This window comes from Electrona antarctica, assembly GCF_951216825.1.
Source record: "Electrona antarctica genome assembly, chromosome: 22".
NCBI lineage: Eukaryota > Metazoa > Chordata > Actinopteri > Myctophiformes > Myctophidae > Electrona > Electrona antarctica.
The window spans coordinates 16,366,785-16,382,435 of record NC_136805.1 but is presented as its reverse complement, the minus strand read 5'-3'; the positions used below and the strand labels follow the sequence as shown (position 1 = coordinate 16,382,435).

The 15,651-nt window shown below is 44.6% G+C and overlaps 2 protein-coding genes across 4 annotated transcripts in view; one reads left to right on the top strand and one right to left on the bottom strand.

Moving 5' to 3' along the window:
- Positions 1 to 1,044: 1,044 nt before the first annotated feature.
- LOC306915369 (suppressor of cytokine signaling 3-like) lies at positions 1,045 to 6,737 on the bottom strand. Its single transcript, XM_079492695.1, has 3 exons — positions 6,486 to 6,737; positions 4,109 to 4,565; positions 1,045 to 1,579 (listed from the first exon to the last, which is right to left on the bottom strand). The coding sequence occupies exons 2-3, from the start codon at positions 4,250 to 4,252 to the stop codon at positions 1,049 to 1,051; spliced, it is 675 nt and encodes a 224-aa protein (XP_079348821.1). The 5' UTR covers positions 4,253 to 4,565; positions 6,486 to 6,737; the 3' UTR covers positions 1,045 to 1,048.
- A 1,438-nt stretch (positions 6,738 to 8,175) lies between these two features.
- pgs1 (phosphatidylglycerophosphate synthase 1) overlaps positions 8,176 to 15,651 on the top strand; it is a 38,125-nt gene continuing 30,649 nt past the window's right edge. For 2 of the 3 annotated variants that reach the window (XM_079493166.1, XM_079493165.1), the window contains exons 1-2: positions 8,178 to 8,335; positions 13,839 to 14,043. In XM_079493166.1, the coding sequence (XP_079349292.1) occupies positions 8,220 to 8,335; positions 13,839 to 14,043 (321 nt within the window). In that variant the 5' untranslated portion in view covers positions 8,178 to 8,219. Of the gene's footprint in view, positions 8,336 to 13,838; positions 14,044 to 15,651 lie in introns of all 3 variants that reach the window. The other variant, XR_013788866.1, reaches the window with a different exon arrangement.

Here is a 15,651-nt window from a genome sequence, read left to right as displayed (position 1 = left end):
AGGGGAGGGGAGGAGCGGACAGGACAGGTGAAGGGGAAGAACACAGGATCTAGAGATGGGACGATATGAAAATAACAAGTCACGATTTATTGTGGCAAAGAATGTTGCGATCAACGATATTATCGCGATAATCAAAATATGCTTAAAACTTAAAATGTCACTTCTGTTAACCACTTGAACCTCCAGCATCCCTATTCTGGGGGAGAACGTGTGCCAAAAAGCATCCATCTACAAGCTCACAACACGTTGCAACACAACGCGTTGTGAGCTTGTAGATCTGCTATTTTTGGCGAATCGATTTGTGTAGAGTGAAATAAGATGCGCTCTTTACACGTCCGTATCAAGCATATACGGGTTTAAGTGGTACTGAATGTCCAGCTCAACAAAAGCTAATTCATCCTAAAGTGTATGACGGAGGACAATTTCACGATACACTAAAATCTCTGCGATACGTTTTTTTCATCACGATAAACAATAATAACGATTGTCGTCCCATCCCTAACAGGATCACAAGTCTAGTGAAGCACACACACACACAGAGCCTGCACACCTCACTGTGACGTATTGATCATGCTTCCGTCGTCATTGTCAACACCGATCGGCTTAGAATCAAACAGAAAAATAAACTTCTACGAGGCTCCGCTCTGCGTCTGAGCCAATCCAAGATGGCCAAGGTGACCCCTTGACCTTTGGCTTTCACCTGCCCCTCACCGAATTGGCTGTTCATTTTCACGATGGGGGGGGACGGGGGACGAGTGAGGTATCCGTGGTTACCCAGACGAGTCTCCACCACTTCCCAGATCATGCCCGGTGGCGAACGGGAAGGTCTGGGGGCCGAGCGAAGACCAACCCCACCCTGCCGTGTGAAAACACACGTCTCTCTGGTCCGCTCGGACGCGTGCTTCATTCCGACAACTGACCCCGTGGATCGACATCTGAACCTCCGGTCAGTCACCACGGAAAGCGCACCGCGCAGGCTATACTCTCACCCGCCGCGCTGTTCACGTGTTCAAGCGGGCTCCCCTTGTTGCGATTCCCGACTGGTCTGTCATATGGGGGCGTCGTACTCCTCCAGGAAGTCTCTGAGCGTGTGCGGGAGGCCCTCTGCGTGCTCCAGCGGCCCCCCCACAACGGTGTTGTTCAACGTCTTCCTGCACAGGTGCTGCAGGGACGAGAGCGACGAGGAGAGCGGTCGCGTCAGCTCCAGCGGGAGCCGCTCGCCTCCGGTGTGGATGAGGTACACGCCCCTCACCCCCGCGGCGCCCCCCGCAGCTGCACCCCCCGGCCCCTTGCCCATGTAGTGGGCTATGAGTTTGAGCACGCAGTTGAAGCGTGGTGGCTCCTGTGTGCTGCGGGGGTCCGGCTGCAGGAAGAAGTGGCCGTCCTCGCTGTGGATGCGTAGGTTCTTGGTGCCACGCGCCGTCTGCACGGACAGCGTGAAGAAGTGGTGGTGGTCGGAGGAGTCGCGCACCAGGAAGGTGCCAGGGGGCTCGCCACGCAGCAGGGAGCTGGCCTCCCGACCCCCCACGGCGCCCCAGTAGAAGCCGCTCTCCTGGAGCTTACGCAGCACACACATGACCTGCATGGAGGAAGTGGAACGAGTAGGTGTTATCCTATATACATAATAATACCATCGGCATCGGGTGGAAACTCAGTGGTGTAAAGTATTTCCAATTTTCAATACTTTTACTCCACTATAAAGTATTTGAAAACTTTAGTTACTACTAGTTCATTTGATTTTTATTATTTGGGCCTATTACAAAACACTAACCACTTCAGCCCTACTGTATATATATATATTTCGGCTATATTCAAAATGTATGAAAAAAACTTTTGGTTAAATATTCATAAAACCCACAGACACACTTAACCACTTTCAACCTGGCGTCCAGATTACAACAATACCACATTTTCTGTCAGGACAGGAGGAAACTCCGGCTCCACGGGTTCCCGATGTTTTTCCATATATGCTATGTTTCGGTTTCAGATAAGATTCTCAGAACCTAAATTGGGCCAAGACCCCAGAATGGCTGGGCAACGTTGAAGCCACTGACCGCAGTGGGGGGTACTCTCATAGGAGCCAACCGCTAATATCGACGCTCGAGGGGTACTACCCGGAAGACTTCGTCCTTCAAAACACCACTGAGCAACTTCCATTGAAATGAATAGCGGGGGGCGGGGCTGTCGCTCTTCGTCCGCTCCACTCTCTAGCTCTAAGATTTGGGCCCAAGAGGCTCTATAAGTTATGGGAACCAGTGGGAGGAGTTAGCGTTGCTGTCGCCGCCATTTTGAACCACTTAAGCTCTATTTTATACTTCAAGAGCTTGTGTACATCTGCTATTTTCTCCATTTCTTTTTCAATATTTTTGAACATTTTGGGTCTTTTGCACACCTACAAAGGAAACAGGTGTGTAGGAGAAGACCAGACGAGGGCCCAAACGTACTGAACAAAAAAACCTCCTGCACGCTGTCTTCAAATGCAAGAAAATTTGTTTAATGGGGAATTTAAAAACGTTTCGGTCTGTTAGACCTTCATCAACTAGTCCTGAAATTTGGACCATTTTGCTAAAACTAGGGTTAATGTGGTCCGTTCAAGTACATACTAGTACATACATTTTTTAAATGATATAACTCCCCCTTCAGGTGTGGTTCTGGTTATAAAGGAGACATAAACAAACAATCCATCACTCAGTTTGAGGTTATGGAAGGTGAACCTTTGTAGTTGAAAGGAGCCAATAGAAACTAAAGAGCTCTGCCATAACCTCAGCACACAGCTACTTCCCCTTCTGCATAATAATCGGCTCTGTGACTGTGCGTAACAACTGTAGTCCCGGGTTTCCAGAAGGTGACATTACGTATTCCCTGTTCCGGTTCATTTATCCATAGCTTTTGTTTGAGTGACTTGGCAGCAGCAGACACCTAAAGGTGCCATTTGTGTTTCCTGTTCGAATCTGCTGCCGAGCCAACTAAACGAATTCTATGGGAAACAGACGCGGAACAGGGAACGTGTATGCAACCTTCTGGAAAGCCAGGAATGCAGTTCTACACAGAGCCCAGTGGTTCTCAAAGTGGGGTTCAGGGACCCTCAAATGGACCCTTTACAGGTCTGAAATTCATGTTATGGGGGGGTCCTTATAACATGGGTCCACTGATATAGCCTATGGATCAAGTCAGCATGACATCGCCACAACCACTAATGTGTTTCAGGGGAGATAACACTGGCATTGTGGCAACGGAGCAGTACTATTCATTAACCTTATTTCAGGAAGAACGCAACATTTGATGATATATTCAATTTAGTTCTAAATACCCACAGGCTGACAAACTAGACATAGCTAATGTTCTGGACACTTTATTTTATATTGTGTAAAAACATCCATAGACATTCTACCCGTAAATACGGCTCTGCGCTGTTCACAAACTTTCTGATCTCGTCAATAGGCCTATCTCACAGAATTTCCCCGCCCCCTTAATACGCCCCCTTTCGGTGTTAGTGGTGATAGCGTGACGTCACTCCATAGACACTACATGTTAACAGAGGTAATTTAAGAAGTCTACAACTTTTGTTTTCTCAAGGTAAGGTTTGTTCTATCTGTTCGAGCTGATTTACCATCTTGTTTGCTTCATAATAATATTGGTCTGTCACATTTTTACATTAGGAAATGTACTTAGATTCTCCAGAGAAAAAAACGTGTAAATGCTAATGTTAAATGACACCACTATCTACCGGAAGGGGGCGTGGAAAGGGGGCTGTGAGATAGGCCTATTGCGAAACGCAGCTGCACCTGTTGTTTTCGTCACACCAATGTTAAAGGTTCATTGTTTACCTGATGTCCTATAGTTTCAATGGACGGATTATTATTTTGATAGTATATTGTTTTTAGACTGATGCTATTTTCTTGGTTTACCTGTGGCACCACACTGTCTCTCTGCATTCGATATTAACCTTGCTTAATGTAAGTCGCTCTGGACAGGAGCGTCTGCTAAATGCCTAGATTGTCGATTGCAAAATGTAACTCTTGGCACGCTGCATGCAGGCCTCCCCTCCCTGGAACACACACAGCGCGACGGACCGACTCAGACGCGACGGACCGACTCAAAGACTCACCTGTTGGTAGTGTGCGTGGGAGCTGAAGGGCTTGTAGCGGTGGGCCAGGTTGAGGCCAGAGGAGGACCCCGCCTGACCCTGACCGCTGTGTCCGCTGCTGCCACCAGCACCGCTGCCGCCCGCTGGGGGGGTCAAGCTGCTCATGGCGGCCGCCTGGCTGCTGCCGTGTCGGCCGCGGCGCGTCACCGCGTCGTCGCCATGGTGGTGGTGATGATGGCGGCGACCCCCTGCCCCCAGTACCACCTGAGGGGGGTCCGGAGGCAGGGGGCCCGCCGAGGGGGGGACAGGTGGAGGAGGAAGCGAGGAGGAGGAGGAGGCAGCAGGAGAGGACGAGGGAGGGGGAGGAGAGAGGGGAGAGGAGGAGGGGGGTGGATTCACACACCGGGTCCAGGGTCCCGGGGGAGAGGAGTCTGATGCATCCAGAGAGGGGCTGGGAGAGACCACCGCCTATGCACCTCTGCAGAGACACACATGAGAGGGGGACGGGGGACATTGCATTAGAGCAGTGCATGGTTCTCAACCCTTTTCATATCAAGGTCTATTAGTTATTTGGCATTTGAGCCACAGACTGCACCGTTTGATGAGATTTAGCCTCTCAGACCCAAAACGTAGGATATTTTGGTATTTCCAGGGGCCTGGGGGTCCACCAGTTAAATGTGTTAGCATCATCACAATCACTTAAAACCTATGTCATACTTATAGGCTGTTAAAATATCAGATGTATAGGCCTGGGCTACAACAAGCTGCCATTTTTGAAAATAATTGTAAAATGAATAATAATAATAATCGAAAAATCTTGAAAAATACACAAATCTTCTCGTCTGGGGGTCCCTCCAGTCCCTGGCACAATATATGTTCATATAAAGCTACATGAGCAAACATGACTAGACCACGAAATGTGACATGACATCCATATGCACTGTACCTATATTCTCCTCTCTGATGTGTAGGCTAAGGAAGCACTGATCATAAACAGGACTTTCGTGTTATTTATTTAGCCTACTGGATGGACTTTAAACCAACACACACACACACACACACACACACACACACACACACACACACACACACACACACACACACACACTCTCTCTCTCTCTCTCTCTCTCCCCCTCTCACTCAACATAATTCATGTGAAGTGCAATTATCTCAATGATGATGAATGCACACGGCCGGTAAAGCGAGTGAGTGGCTGGCGGGGACCGAGGGGGTTATATTTAGATATAGCTAATTTAAACGAATTCTTTGGTTCATGCATGGTCTGGGCTCTGGGGGTCTGCTCTGGTCTGGTGGTGATGGTGTGGTGTGGTGGTGTGGTGTGTGCCTGCCTGCCTGCCTGCTGTCTGTCCTGGAGTGTGTAGTCCTGACTCCTGCAGCCCGGATTGGAGCAGGCAACTGTGCAGCCCAGACAGCAACTAGATCCTGATTGCTTTCAATTGTCTTCGATCGCGCGTCCCGCAAGGGAATTCTGAAACGGGGTCATTGTGAATGAGTCCAGCGCGCCTTTCTCTCTCCCCCCCTCTCGCTCTCTCTCTCTCTCTCTCTCTCTCCCTCTCCCCTCTTTCAATAAATAACCCCCCCATTCCCATTCACTCCCAGTCACAGAGGCCCCGGCGGGTCTCCAGTTTCATTCTGAATAGCATGTCCCGTCCTGCTCTGCTCAGCATAGTCTGGGTCTGAATGATCGCCTCGCTGTTGCTCAAATAGGCTAAAATAGAAACATACACACATCTAAATCCTCAGCGTGTCCAAAAATAACTCCCCTGACCTGAATGTAGCCTACAAATGTAATCCTTCGGGGTCCATTTGGTTACATGTTGTGTTTAACTATAGTAGGCTACATTCTCGGAGTTAAACCAACTGTAGGCTACATGCATGATGCATGCAGCCATAAGCGGGTCTAGAGGCTATACGAGCGGCGCCATCATCATCATAATAATAACGGGACTCTCAATCATAGAGTTAAAATGCTCTCAATGCCGCGCATAGCACACACACACCATCCCTCCATTCTATCTAGGGTGTAACAACATAACTAACATTGTATACAATAGTAGACACACATGAACACGATATGTACACGTATACTATAGTCAGTCATTAACCTACTTTCTACGGACCAATGCAAAGGCTGTGTGCGTTTGAACCGGTTTGAACACATACATGCACACACCGACCGTATGGCTGGCTGCACTGCGCCGCAGCGAAGCGCACACAAAATAAGACATTCTATATAGTGACATTAAACCATTGTTATAGTATGCACGATGTGTCTTGAATTGCTGCGATCTAACGGTCCAAATATGACGATCTGCAAATGCCTTTATGATTTTGCATGCATTTTGCGTAAGGGCTTATACGCTATATTAATGCTTACCTTGTAGACGTGCCCTATCCTGCGCTGCAGTTGTCCTCCGTACGGGGATAAGGTGTCCAAACTCCCCAAAAGTAGCACCAGGCCTGTATAAATTATTAAGTCAGTCATTAAAATCCAGAATGTGGGTCCCTGCGTGGGGTTTCTTTTCCTAGTCCTGTGGAATGTGGGTGATATTGTGTTCGCTCCCTCTCTCTCTCTCTCTCTCCCTCTCTCTCTGCGCGTGTGTGTGTGCGTGTGTGTGTGTGTGTGTGTCAGTGTGTGTGTGTGTGTGTGTGTGTGCGTGCGTGTGTGTCAGTGTGTGTGTGTGTGTGTGTGTGTGTGTTGTTGGGTTTACGGTAGGCTGTTCCTCCGGCCAGTATAAACCCCGATGTTCGTAAGAGCTCCGCCTTTCCCCGTTCAGAAGGCTCTTCCAGTAAACACACACACACGCACGCAGCGCGCGCGCAGGCACACACACACACACACACACACACACACACACACACACACACACACACACACACACACACACACACACACACACACACACACGCACACACACACACACACACACACACACACACACACACACACACACACACGCACACACACACGCACGCACACACACACACACGCGGCACGGCAGCGCACGCACGCTCTTGGCAGATTGCCAATAAATAATCAGCGTGACCTTTAGCGGACTGTTTCCTGGTATTGGTGGGTTCCCTTCTCGACAAGGTGAAAAAGTTAAAAGCAGAACATATTTATGGCGGAATACAGAATATTATTGACGAAATGATGAATGATGACGGCATGATGCGTTTACACAAACCACACGAATATTGCAGGGCCAAAAAACGCAACTATATTATAGCTTAGTGTAAGCAGCCCACTGACATTACTTTATACTTAGGCATTGGTTTGGTTAACAAGAAAGCCAGCTATACCATTTACATATAGAATATTATTCAAAATAGCTTAATGGTCGAGGTAACTATTAAGTTGCTTAATGCACTTTTTAGTTCTTTTTAATTTTCACGTTTTGCACACATTGTCTTGTTTTTGTTCTGTTATTTTGATTCGATTTTTTGTATAGGCTATAAAATAATAACAATATAAAATAATAATAACTTAATTATTAACCTATAAATTAACCTAAATAACCAAATTATTATTATTATTATAATAATATTATTATTGTTGTCGTTGTTGTCTGTTCAATCATTATATATAATTGTACAATCAAATGTACAATTGACATTGTATATTTTATTATGTGTAGCTGTGTATAGTCATTTAATTACTGCAATTAATTTGTAGCTGACTTGATAGCAGAATTTGCTGAATTAATTCAGAACTCAGCCACGAGAGGTCGCACTTAAATAATTTCAACCAACGATGGAAAGTGAGTTTATATTTATTTGATAAAATATAGATTAAGAACAGGACACGTATTTGTTAATAACAACAACAACAACAATAATAATAATAATAATAATAATAATAATAAAAACAATTATGTTCAGAGTCACCTTCTGTCATCCACTGTCAATTAAACTCACGCAACATCTCGCGAGAGTGTCACCGTGTCAAAAAGAAAACAGTGGATCTACAAGCTGATAGCGGGTCGCAGCCATAGCTATGGTGTCATCGTTTTCAATTTGTAGATCTGCTATTTCTCCACAGGGTGACACAAGCGGTCCCTGTCGATAAAGTTGTGTGTTCAAAGTGCTGTCTGGGCTGCTGGTAGCAGCAATGGCGGCTCCCATGTCGTGGAGGAGGCTGGTGTACTCCGTGTACACACCGGCCATCGCCGGGGTCTTTACCCGAATATCTGACAGGTTATTCCGCACGCGGGACAGGAGGAGAGGGTAAGGAACGACTTTGATCCAGAGCAAAGGAAAAAAACACCCACATAATGGCGTCCATGGGGCTTGTTTACTGTCTGTCACCCTGCTCTGAGTCTCCCCTTGTTTGTGAAACAAGTCATAATGATTAAGTACAGTACAGTACCACAACAACCATATACATACACATATATATAAGTTTTTACATTTATTTTGTATTAGGCTCAGTTCATGCAACATCTGGATGCTATGTGGTGGTTGTTAATGTTTCCCCCTTATACTCTAAGGTTCCCCCCATTCATTGTTCATGTTACATAATAATTTGCTCAGTAACATTGTGTTCTGACTGCAAGGCATGTTCCCATGCCACAGTAGTAAAAGTACACACCCTTTAAAAAAAAAAAGCAGATCTACAAGCTCGTAGCGTGGCACGAAATGATACACTATGACCTTGTATATCTGCTATTGAATAGCCATACGTGGCTAAATCTAAAATGACACTTTATATGCCATTATGTTCTCTCCCTAGCTTATTATCTCTAAAGAACACTGTGTTATAGTATTATTATTCACCCATTCATCCAATCGGGGAATAGCCTACATGTAACATCATGTTACATGGAAACTGACTGTTGTGCCTCTGGCATGCTTGGTTCATAGCGACGACACAGATCACTTTACCACAGATTTAAATTTCATATCCGCTCAATTAACGCTGGAATGGATAATACACAAGAATGACTCATTTATAACTGCCAGGTGCAGCAAGCTCAAGAGTATGGGTTTTTATGCCGTTCAAACTATGGGTTTTATGGGTAAGTCTCCCATTGGCTTAAAGGCAGCCTAGAGGCAGTCGATCATGAAAAAGTGTCCACTAAGATCGTCAGTACTACAATCGCTAGTAGAGATGTAGCCAATGTAGTCCAGGCGCTTTTCAAGCACCTGGAAAATCGGACAAACATGGGGTCTTCAACATGGGGTCCGGGACACCTGTGGGGTCCTCAGAGTTACTACAGAGGTGGCGGGCAAATCTTTGTGTGATAACATTAACCACTTGAACCCTAGCATCCTTATTCTGAGGGGTCGGTAATAGCAGATCTACAGCTCACACTGGGAGGAGTTGTGAGCTTGTAGATTGTCTATGTTTGGTAAAGAGGTTTAGTGTAGAATGAAAAGTACAGAGTGAAAGCCAATGTCAAGTTTACTATGAGGGTTAAGAAGTGGTTAAATGTCTGAAAAATACACATTAACATGAATCCAACATACTGATGATACTGATGACAGTGTTGTCAAACAAGTGTGAAACTATATGAAATATATGAAATAGTTTAGTTTGTAAGTTTATACAGTATGTAGTGGGGGTCTCTGCTTCATCTCTCTTGCAGCTAAGGGGTCCTTGGCCTTCTACAGTTTTTGAAGACACCATGCTCCATGCAGAATAAAGACCCCGCCTTTAGACATAAATGACAGCCCTGCACTGCAGTCAAATAGCTGAGATTCTGTAATCGTTGGTGGTGGAGGATATATGTAAAGGGTGATTGATAACACAAACTTAGAAGATCTATATCATCATCTCACAACAACCCGTGAAATTCAGCCATTAAGTGAGACGCAAAGCCTTTTATAGGAAGTGAAATTAGAGATGTTGTGATGTCCATCACATGGTTTGAATCACATCAGACCAATGGAATCCGGCAAACGAACACACACACACACACACACACACACACACACACACACACACACACACACACACACACACACACACACACACACACACACACAATTATTACAATAGGTCTTCTGTTAAACACACCCTTACTTTATTCACGTAGTCTCCTTTTCTCAGCAAAATCCGGCAGTGGCGCAGGGGTAGAGTGGGCGTGTCGAAGTGTCCTTGAGCAAGACACTGAACCACAAATGTATTGCGCCCGATGTGCAGGTTGGTGCCTTGCATGGTTTCCTCCGCAATTGGTATATGAATGGGTGAATGTAGAGCTCAATCTATGTAAAGCGCTTTGGATAAAAGCACTACAGTATATAAATGCACCAATTACCATTTACCTGCACCCTAGAACAGTGATTCTCCGGGTACAGGGCTACAGGCTTTAGTTTAGACATACTATTGGTCCGACCGACTGTCATTAGACCGACAACCTACCTCAGACCCTAATGCTGCAGTCACATGGAATCAGGCAAGCTGTAGACGGCAAACGGACTTCATGTTAGTGGACGGGAACAGGACGGTAAACGGAACAGGATGGCACGGCAGCCCGGCAGCCAGAACCGGTAACGGCAGACGGCATCAATGTTAAAATATTTAATCTTTTTACCGTGCCGTGCCGTCGAGCAGGTTTTGGGGGACGGGGCGGGGGTCGAGAGACATGGCCAATGCATTTACGGGGTTCCCCAGACACACAAACGTTGAGAACCCCTGGCTTAGATGACAGTAAAATGACAATTTAATGACTTGTAAAAACTTTTTAATACTTATAATAAAAAATAGACCATTACTACATCAAAAGTAATCAACAAACTATTATAAAAACTGGTCAAATATTTGCCAAATTGTCAAATAATAGGTGTTGTGAGCTTGTAGGCTATTTTCACAATTTGTGGAACCGAGTCAAACAAAATGTTATGCCTCAACTGCCTCAACTCCCACAATTCCAAAGTGCTTATCAGGATGGGGGACATCATTTTAGACATCAACCACATCAAGTATGATGCTGAAGAATGCTAGCATTATGAACTATTGACAAAAAAACCCTGCCAATTTATTTTATAACCCGCTCATCTATGTTTAAATTAATTTTATTTCTAAAATCTGAAAAACAAAAAGTGATCTACAAAGTGTGCTTTTCTGAAAAATGTTCTTCCACTGTTAAAATTATGAATGCCTTTTTGATGTATTTCTGTACTGTATGTATATTGTGTATTGTACTGTATACTTTTATTGTATATTAATTATGAATCTGTACTGTGCTCCATACCACGTGAACATGGTAAATGCTGATGAGAAACGTTTCAGAATAGTCACCCCATTTAAGGTCAGGTAGGAAGCTCAGTACCTTGCATAAGGTTGCCATCACTCAGCCAACCTTTGTAGTTTGCACTGACTGCAATAAAACTCACAAGGTTTAGCCCAAGCTATGAACACAGCGCAAGGAAGTAGGGGTGCAACAGTTCATTGAACTACCGGTAATCGATTTTTTTATCAGTCATAAATATATATTGATAATAATATAATAAAATGATTGATTAATTGATTCCTGTTTGTTTTGGACGTCATTATTATAGGTGGAAAGTTTAAATAATGTAAAAAAATAAAAATAAACACAGTTGAGTGACAGTCTGTCACTAATGACGTAAGAAGATAATCGATAGTTGCAGCCGTACAATTAAGTTGTCTTTGCAGCAGTTATAAAATGCATTTACGGTTTGTGACTGGAATTGAATTGACTGGACAAGAGCCCTTAAACCACAGAGAAATCCCCCTTTCTTCCACATGTCGTTGCAAGAGCTCCAGCAGGGCATCTTTTCATTGTCCTAGACCGTCCAGAGCCTTCAGGGGCGTGTGCTGTTTTTAACTGGGTTCAATGTTGTTTTGTCTCTCCCCTGATGGTTTCACTCAGACAGTTGCTTTAAGCTGTTTGCTCCTATTGTTCCTCCCCGAACCCGAACTCTGTGTCCCCAGACTGTCAACAGCAGCGTGTATGAAGACAAAAATAATGCAGTGGAATGACTTCTGAAGTTCTGACTGCGTGTTTGTGTGTGTGTGTGTGTGTGTGTGTGTGTGTGTGTGGGGTGGGGGGGTGTACTTGGCCAGATGTCCCTACAAGTATATTATAGTATAATTTGAGAATGAGAGTGAGACATTGTGAGGAAAAGTTTCCTGATCCTCCAGTAGAGATTTTTTTTAATGCTTTTATGCAAATATATGGGACTTTGGCTTACATATTTAGGAAGCGAGTCAAGGAGGGGTTAAGATTAGTTGTTTACGTGGTGTGTGTGTGTGGTCAGGTCACCCCTTATTAAATAATAGCTGATCTACAATTTAGGCATTTGGCAGACGCTCTCAATCCAGAGCAATTTACAGTAAAAATCTACGAGACAAGGTGTGTGTGTGTGTGTGTGCGCTCGCCCGCGTGCGTGTGTGCACGTGTGTGCGCGTGCTCGTCCGCCCGTCTGAGGTTCCATCCCTCTTCATTTAATGTGGTGGCAAGTCAGACTCATTGGTGTGACGGATGCGGCAGAGAGAAAGGGGAAGAAAAAAAGACAGGGGGCTTCTTGGGGTGAATTCAAGGTCACTAGACAGAAGAGACAGACACACACAGTAATCATCAAAACCATATGTATTTTGCGGTGGTTTGCCTGGGTTTTTCATTTGATAGATTTAATCGATTATGAATGTAATTAGTTGGTTCCTTACTCTGTTTGATTAACCACTAAAGAGACCAGTATTTATTTTCTTTGTTTGGTGAAAATTGGAGATCTACAAGCTCACAATGCATAGCAATTAAGAGAGACATTGATCTATAATTTTCACAGTTTTTGTACGTTTTAGAATCATTATTGTGGAAGCTTGTAGAACTTCTTCGGAAAATCTTCACCCATAATGACATGCTCAAAATAGGGAGGCCATGTTGTAAATAGTTTAAAAAGGAATCCAACGACGTATGCGTGGGGTGACTGAGCTTGCGATTTGTTTCCCTTTTATCCTGGTGGCTCTCCCTCCCGAATGGGTCGCATGCCATTTGTGATGGCGACATCGCCATCGCATTCATGAGCTGTTGTCACGTGCATCTCATGTCACTTTTATGATCTCTCGTGACAGTGTTCTATTTTAAGAGTAAAATCTGTGTGCTCAGCAGGGGTGCTGTCAGGTAACGAGTGTATATTTTACTAGGATACAGAAATCTCTCCAAAATCATTGTGTGTAGGAAGGATAATCCATTCAATGATAAATCATTCATGTGGGCCCAGGCCAGCCTAGCGGTCCAGGCACCTAGGCTCCTAATGCACCCTGACAGCGCTTCGTGGGTTTGAGACCAATTCCTGACAAACTTTGCTGTATGCCACTCTCCGGCGTCTCCGCTCTCTGTCCTCGTTTCCTGTCTGTCTTCACCTACTCTATCAATAAAGGAAAAACTTTAAATTCATTAAATTCATTTTGGGGGAGACGATTTGACATTTCTGACTACCTCAAGGAGTACTCCAGTCCAAAGTACCTACTAGTGGTACTAAACTCTGGTATGGAGGAAGGCTCTGGTGTGATTCAAACCTAGGCCAGCAGGGGGTATATAGCATCCAGCCAGAGGTGACCCAGGTGTGTTTATTAGCCAAAAACATGCCTTTTAAGGACAAAACTAGAAAAAATAACATTATTCTCAAGTTCTCAATTGCACCACTAAGTTCACACGGGTGTGATTTTTTCATTTGTGACTTGTGAGATTTTATTTTGCTTAAATCCATGTAATCTTGTTGTATTGACGCTGTGTTCCCCCCTCCCATTGGTCTCCTCCAGGTCCTCGGTGCTGCTGCTGGCCCCCCTCCTGGCGGAGGCTGACCCGCTCCCCCGTCACATCTCCATGCCCACCGGGACCCAGGGAGCGGACGGCAGTCTCCACGCCCGCTTCAGCTGGATGGCGGAGCACGTGCCTGCCTTCAGGGTGCCAGGCACCCACGTGCACATCCTCACCTCTCCTGACCAGTTCTACCAGGCCATGAAGGTAAGTGGGTGGGCTTTTGTTTTTTGTTTTTTGTTTCCCTCAAAGATTTTCCAAAATAGTAGTATAAATAGCAGATGCTCACAAGGCGTCGTGAAAAAGTAATTGATAGAATAATCTCGAAGACAATAATTGATAGTTCATGCAGCCATAAGAAAGAGGGAGAGAGCCTATGGTCTATTGACTGGCTCGACTGCAGATTTGAACGGGAAACACAAATTGCACCTTTCCAGGTCAAATCTGTACTTTACTTTATTCGTTTATTTGGACAGGACAGTGCATGTTAATGGACATTACATGTGAATGCAACGCATATATGCCGAATTTAGCAAAGATGCTAGTTTACAGCTGCAGTCCCCACACAATACATAAAAACAAAAATAAATAAAAGCAGAACAGGCAGACAGTGGAATACATTACATTAGGAAACAAGCATAACAACATATGCATACTACAGGAACAATGTACAAAGGTATAAAGTGTATCTGTAGAAGGGAGTTCCAGCCACGCCTCTAGCCTATAGCATATAAAGTGTATCTATATGGTTTAGCAGTGTTTTATGAGGCAATACAGATTCGCAACTAAAGTAACTTGTGCACAAAGTGCAGTATTTCTTTCAAGTAGTACAGGATATGCTATTAAAGTGCACAAGACTATTTGACGATACATGGTGAAATCTGTTGCAGAGCCAATCAAATGAAGCTATGGGAAAATGAAGTGGAACAGGAAATAGGTATGCCACCTAATGGAAACCCAGGACTGCAGTTACACAGAGCCTATTTGTGAGAAAGTGACAGCTGAGGCATCTGGCTGTGTCACATGTGATGCATGTGACAACAAGCCCACTAGGCAGTGCTGATCAAATATGAGTCAAGGTTCTTTCCTAAAAAAATTCAGATGTTTTCAGAAACATGTTTAGCTGTAAAATGAGTTACTTGGCTGCCATGTTGGATACAGCAGAGCAAGAACCAAGCGCCATGCATATGCTCCAGGTGCTCTGTCTAAATAGTAAAGGCTGCATTTATATAGCGCCTTCATCCAAGGCACTTTACCATGATTGTGCATTACATTCACCCATTTCTCCCACACATTCATACACCTGCTCATCAGGACTCGGGAGCTAGGGGTTCAGTGTCTTGCTCAAAGACACTTCAACATTAACTCTGGCGGAGCCCGGGATCAAACTGGGAACCTTCCGGTTTCCCAGCAGCCGCTGGCGCCCCCTATTGATCAGAATTTGCTGTTAACGTCTGTAATAACATCACTGGTCTATAACACACCATTCAGAATCAAACCAAGCCATTTAATAACATGCACACATCACCTAAATAAGGCACATCAAACTGTGCATTGACTGCTTTGTTTATTTTTTATTTCTTTGTGCAATTGTTACTGCTCTTCATATAGATATTTAAATGTTTATTTATTTGCTATTTCAGTTATTGCTGCAACAGAATGCAAAACCCAGGATTTGCACTCTTATACTTAATAAGTTTGTAATAGGATGCAGCAATGTAAGGAGGATGTAACGGTACAGAATCTTGAATCAATGAGCCAACCCTCACCAACCAAAAACATGACTGCAGTCATGCTAAGTATGCTTTTAAAGTG

Bases quoted from the DNA above. Each gene is read 5' to 3' on its own strand.
- LOC306915369 (XM_079492695.1), bottom strand. From the start codon at position 4,252: ATGAGCAGCTTGACCCCCCCAGCGGGCGGCAGCGGTGCTGGTGGCAGC. The intron at 1,580-4,108 runs GTGAGTCTTTGA...TCCTCCATGCAG, and splicing joins CCCACGCACACTACCAACAG to GTCATGTGTGTGCTGCGTAA.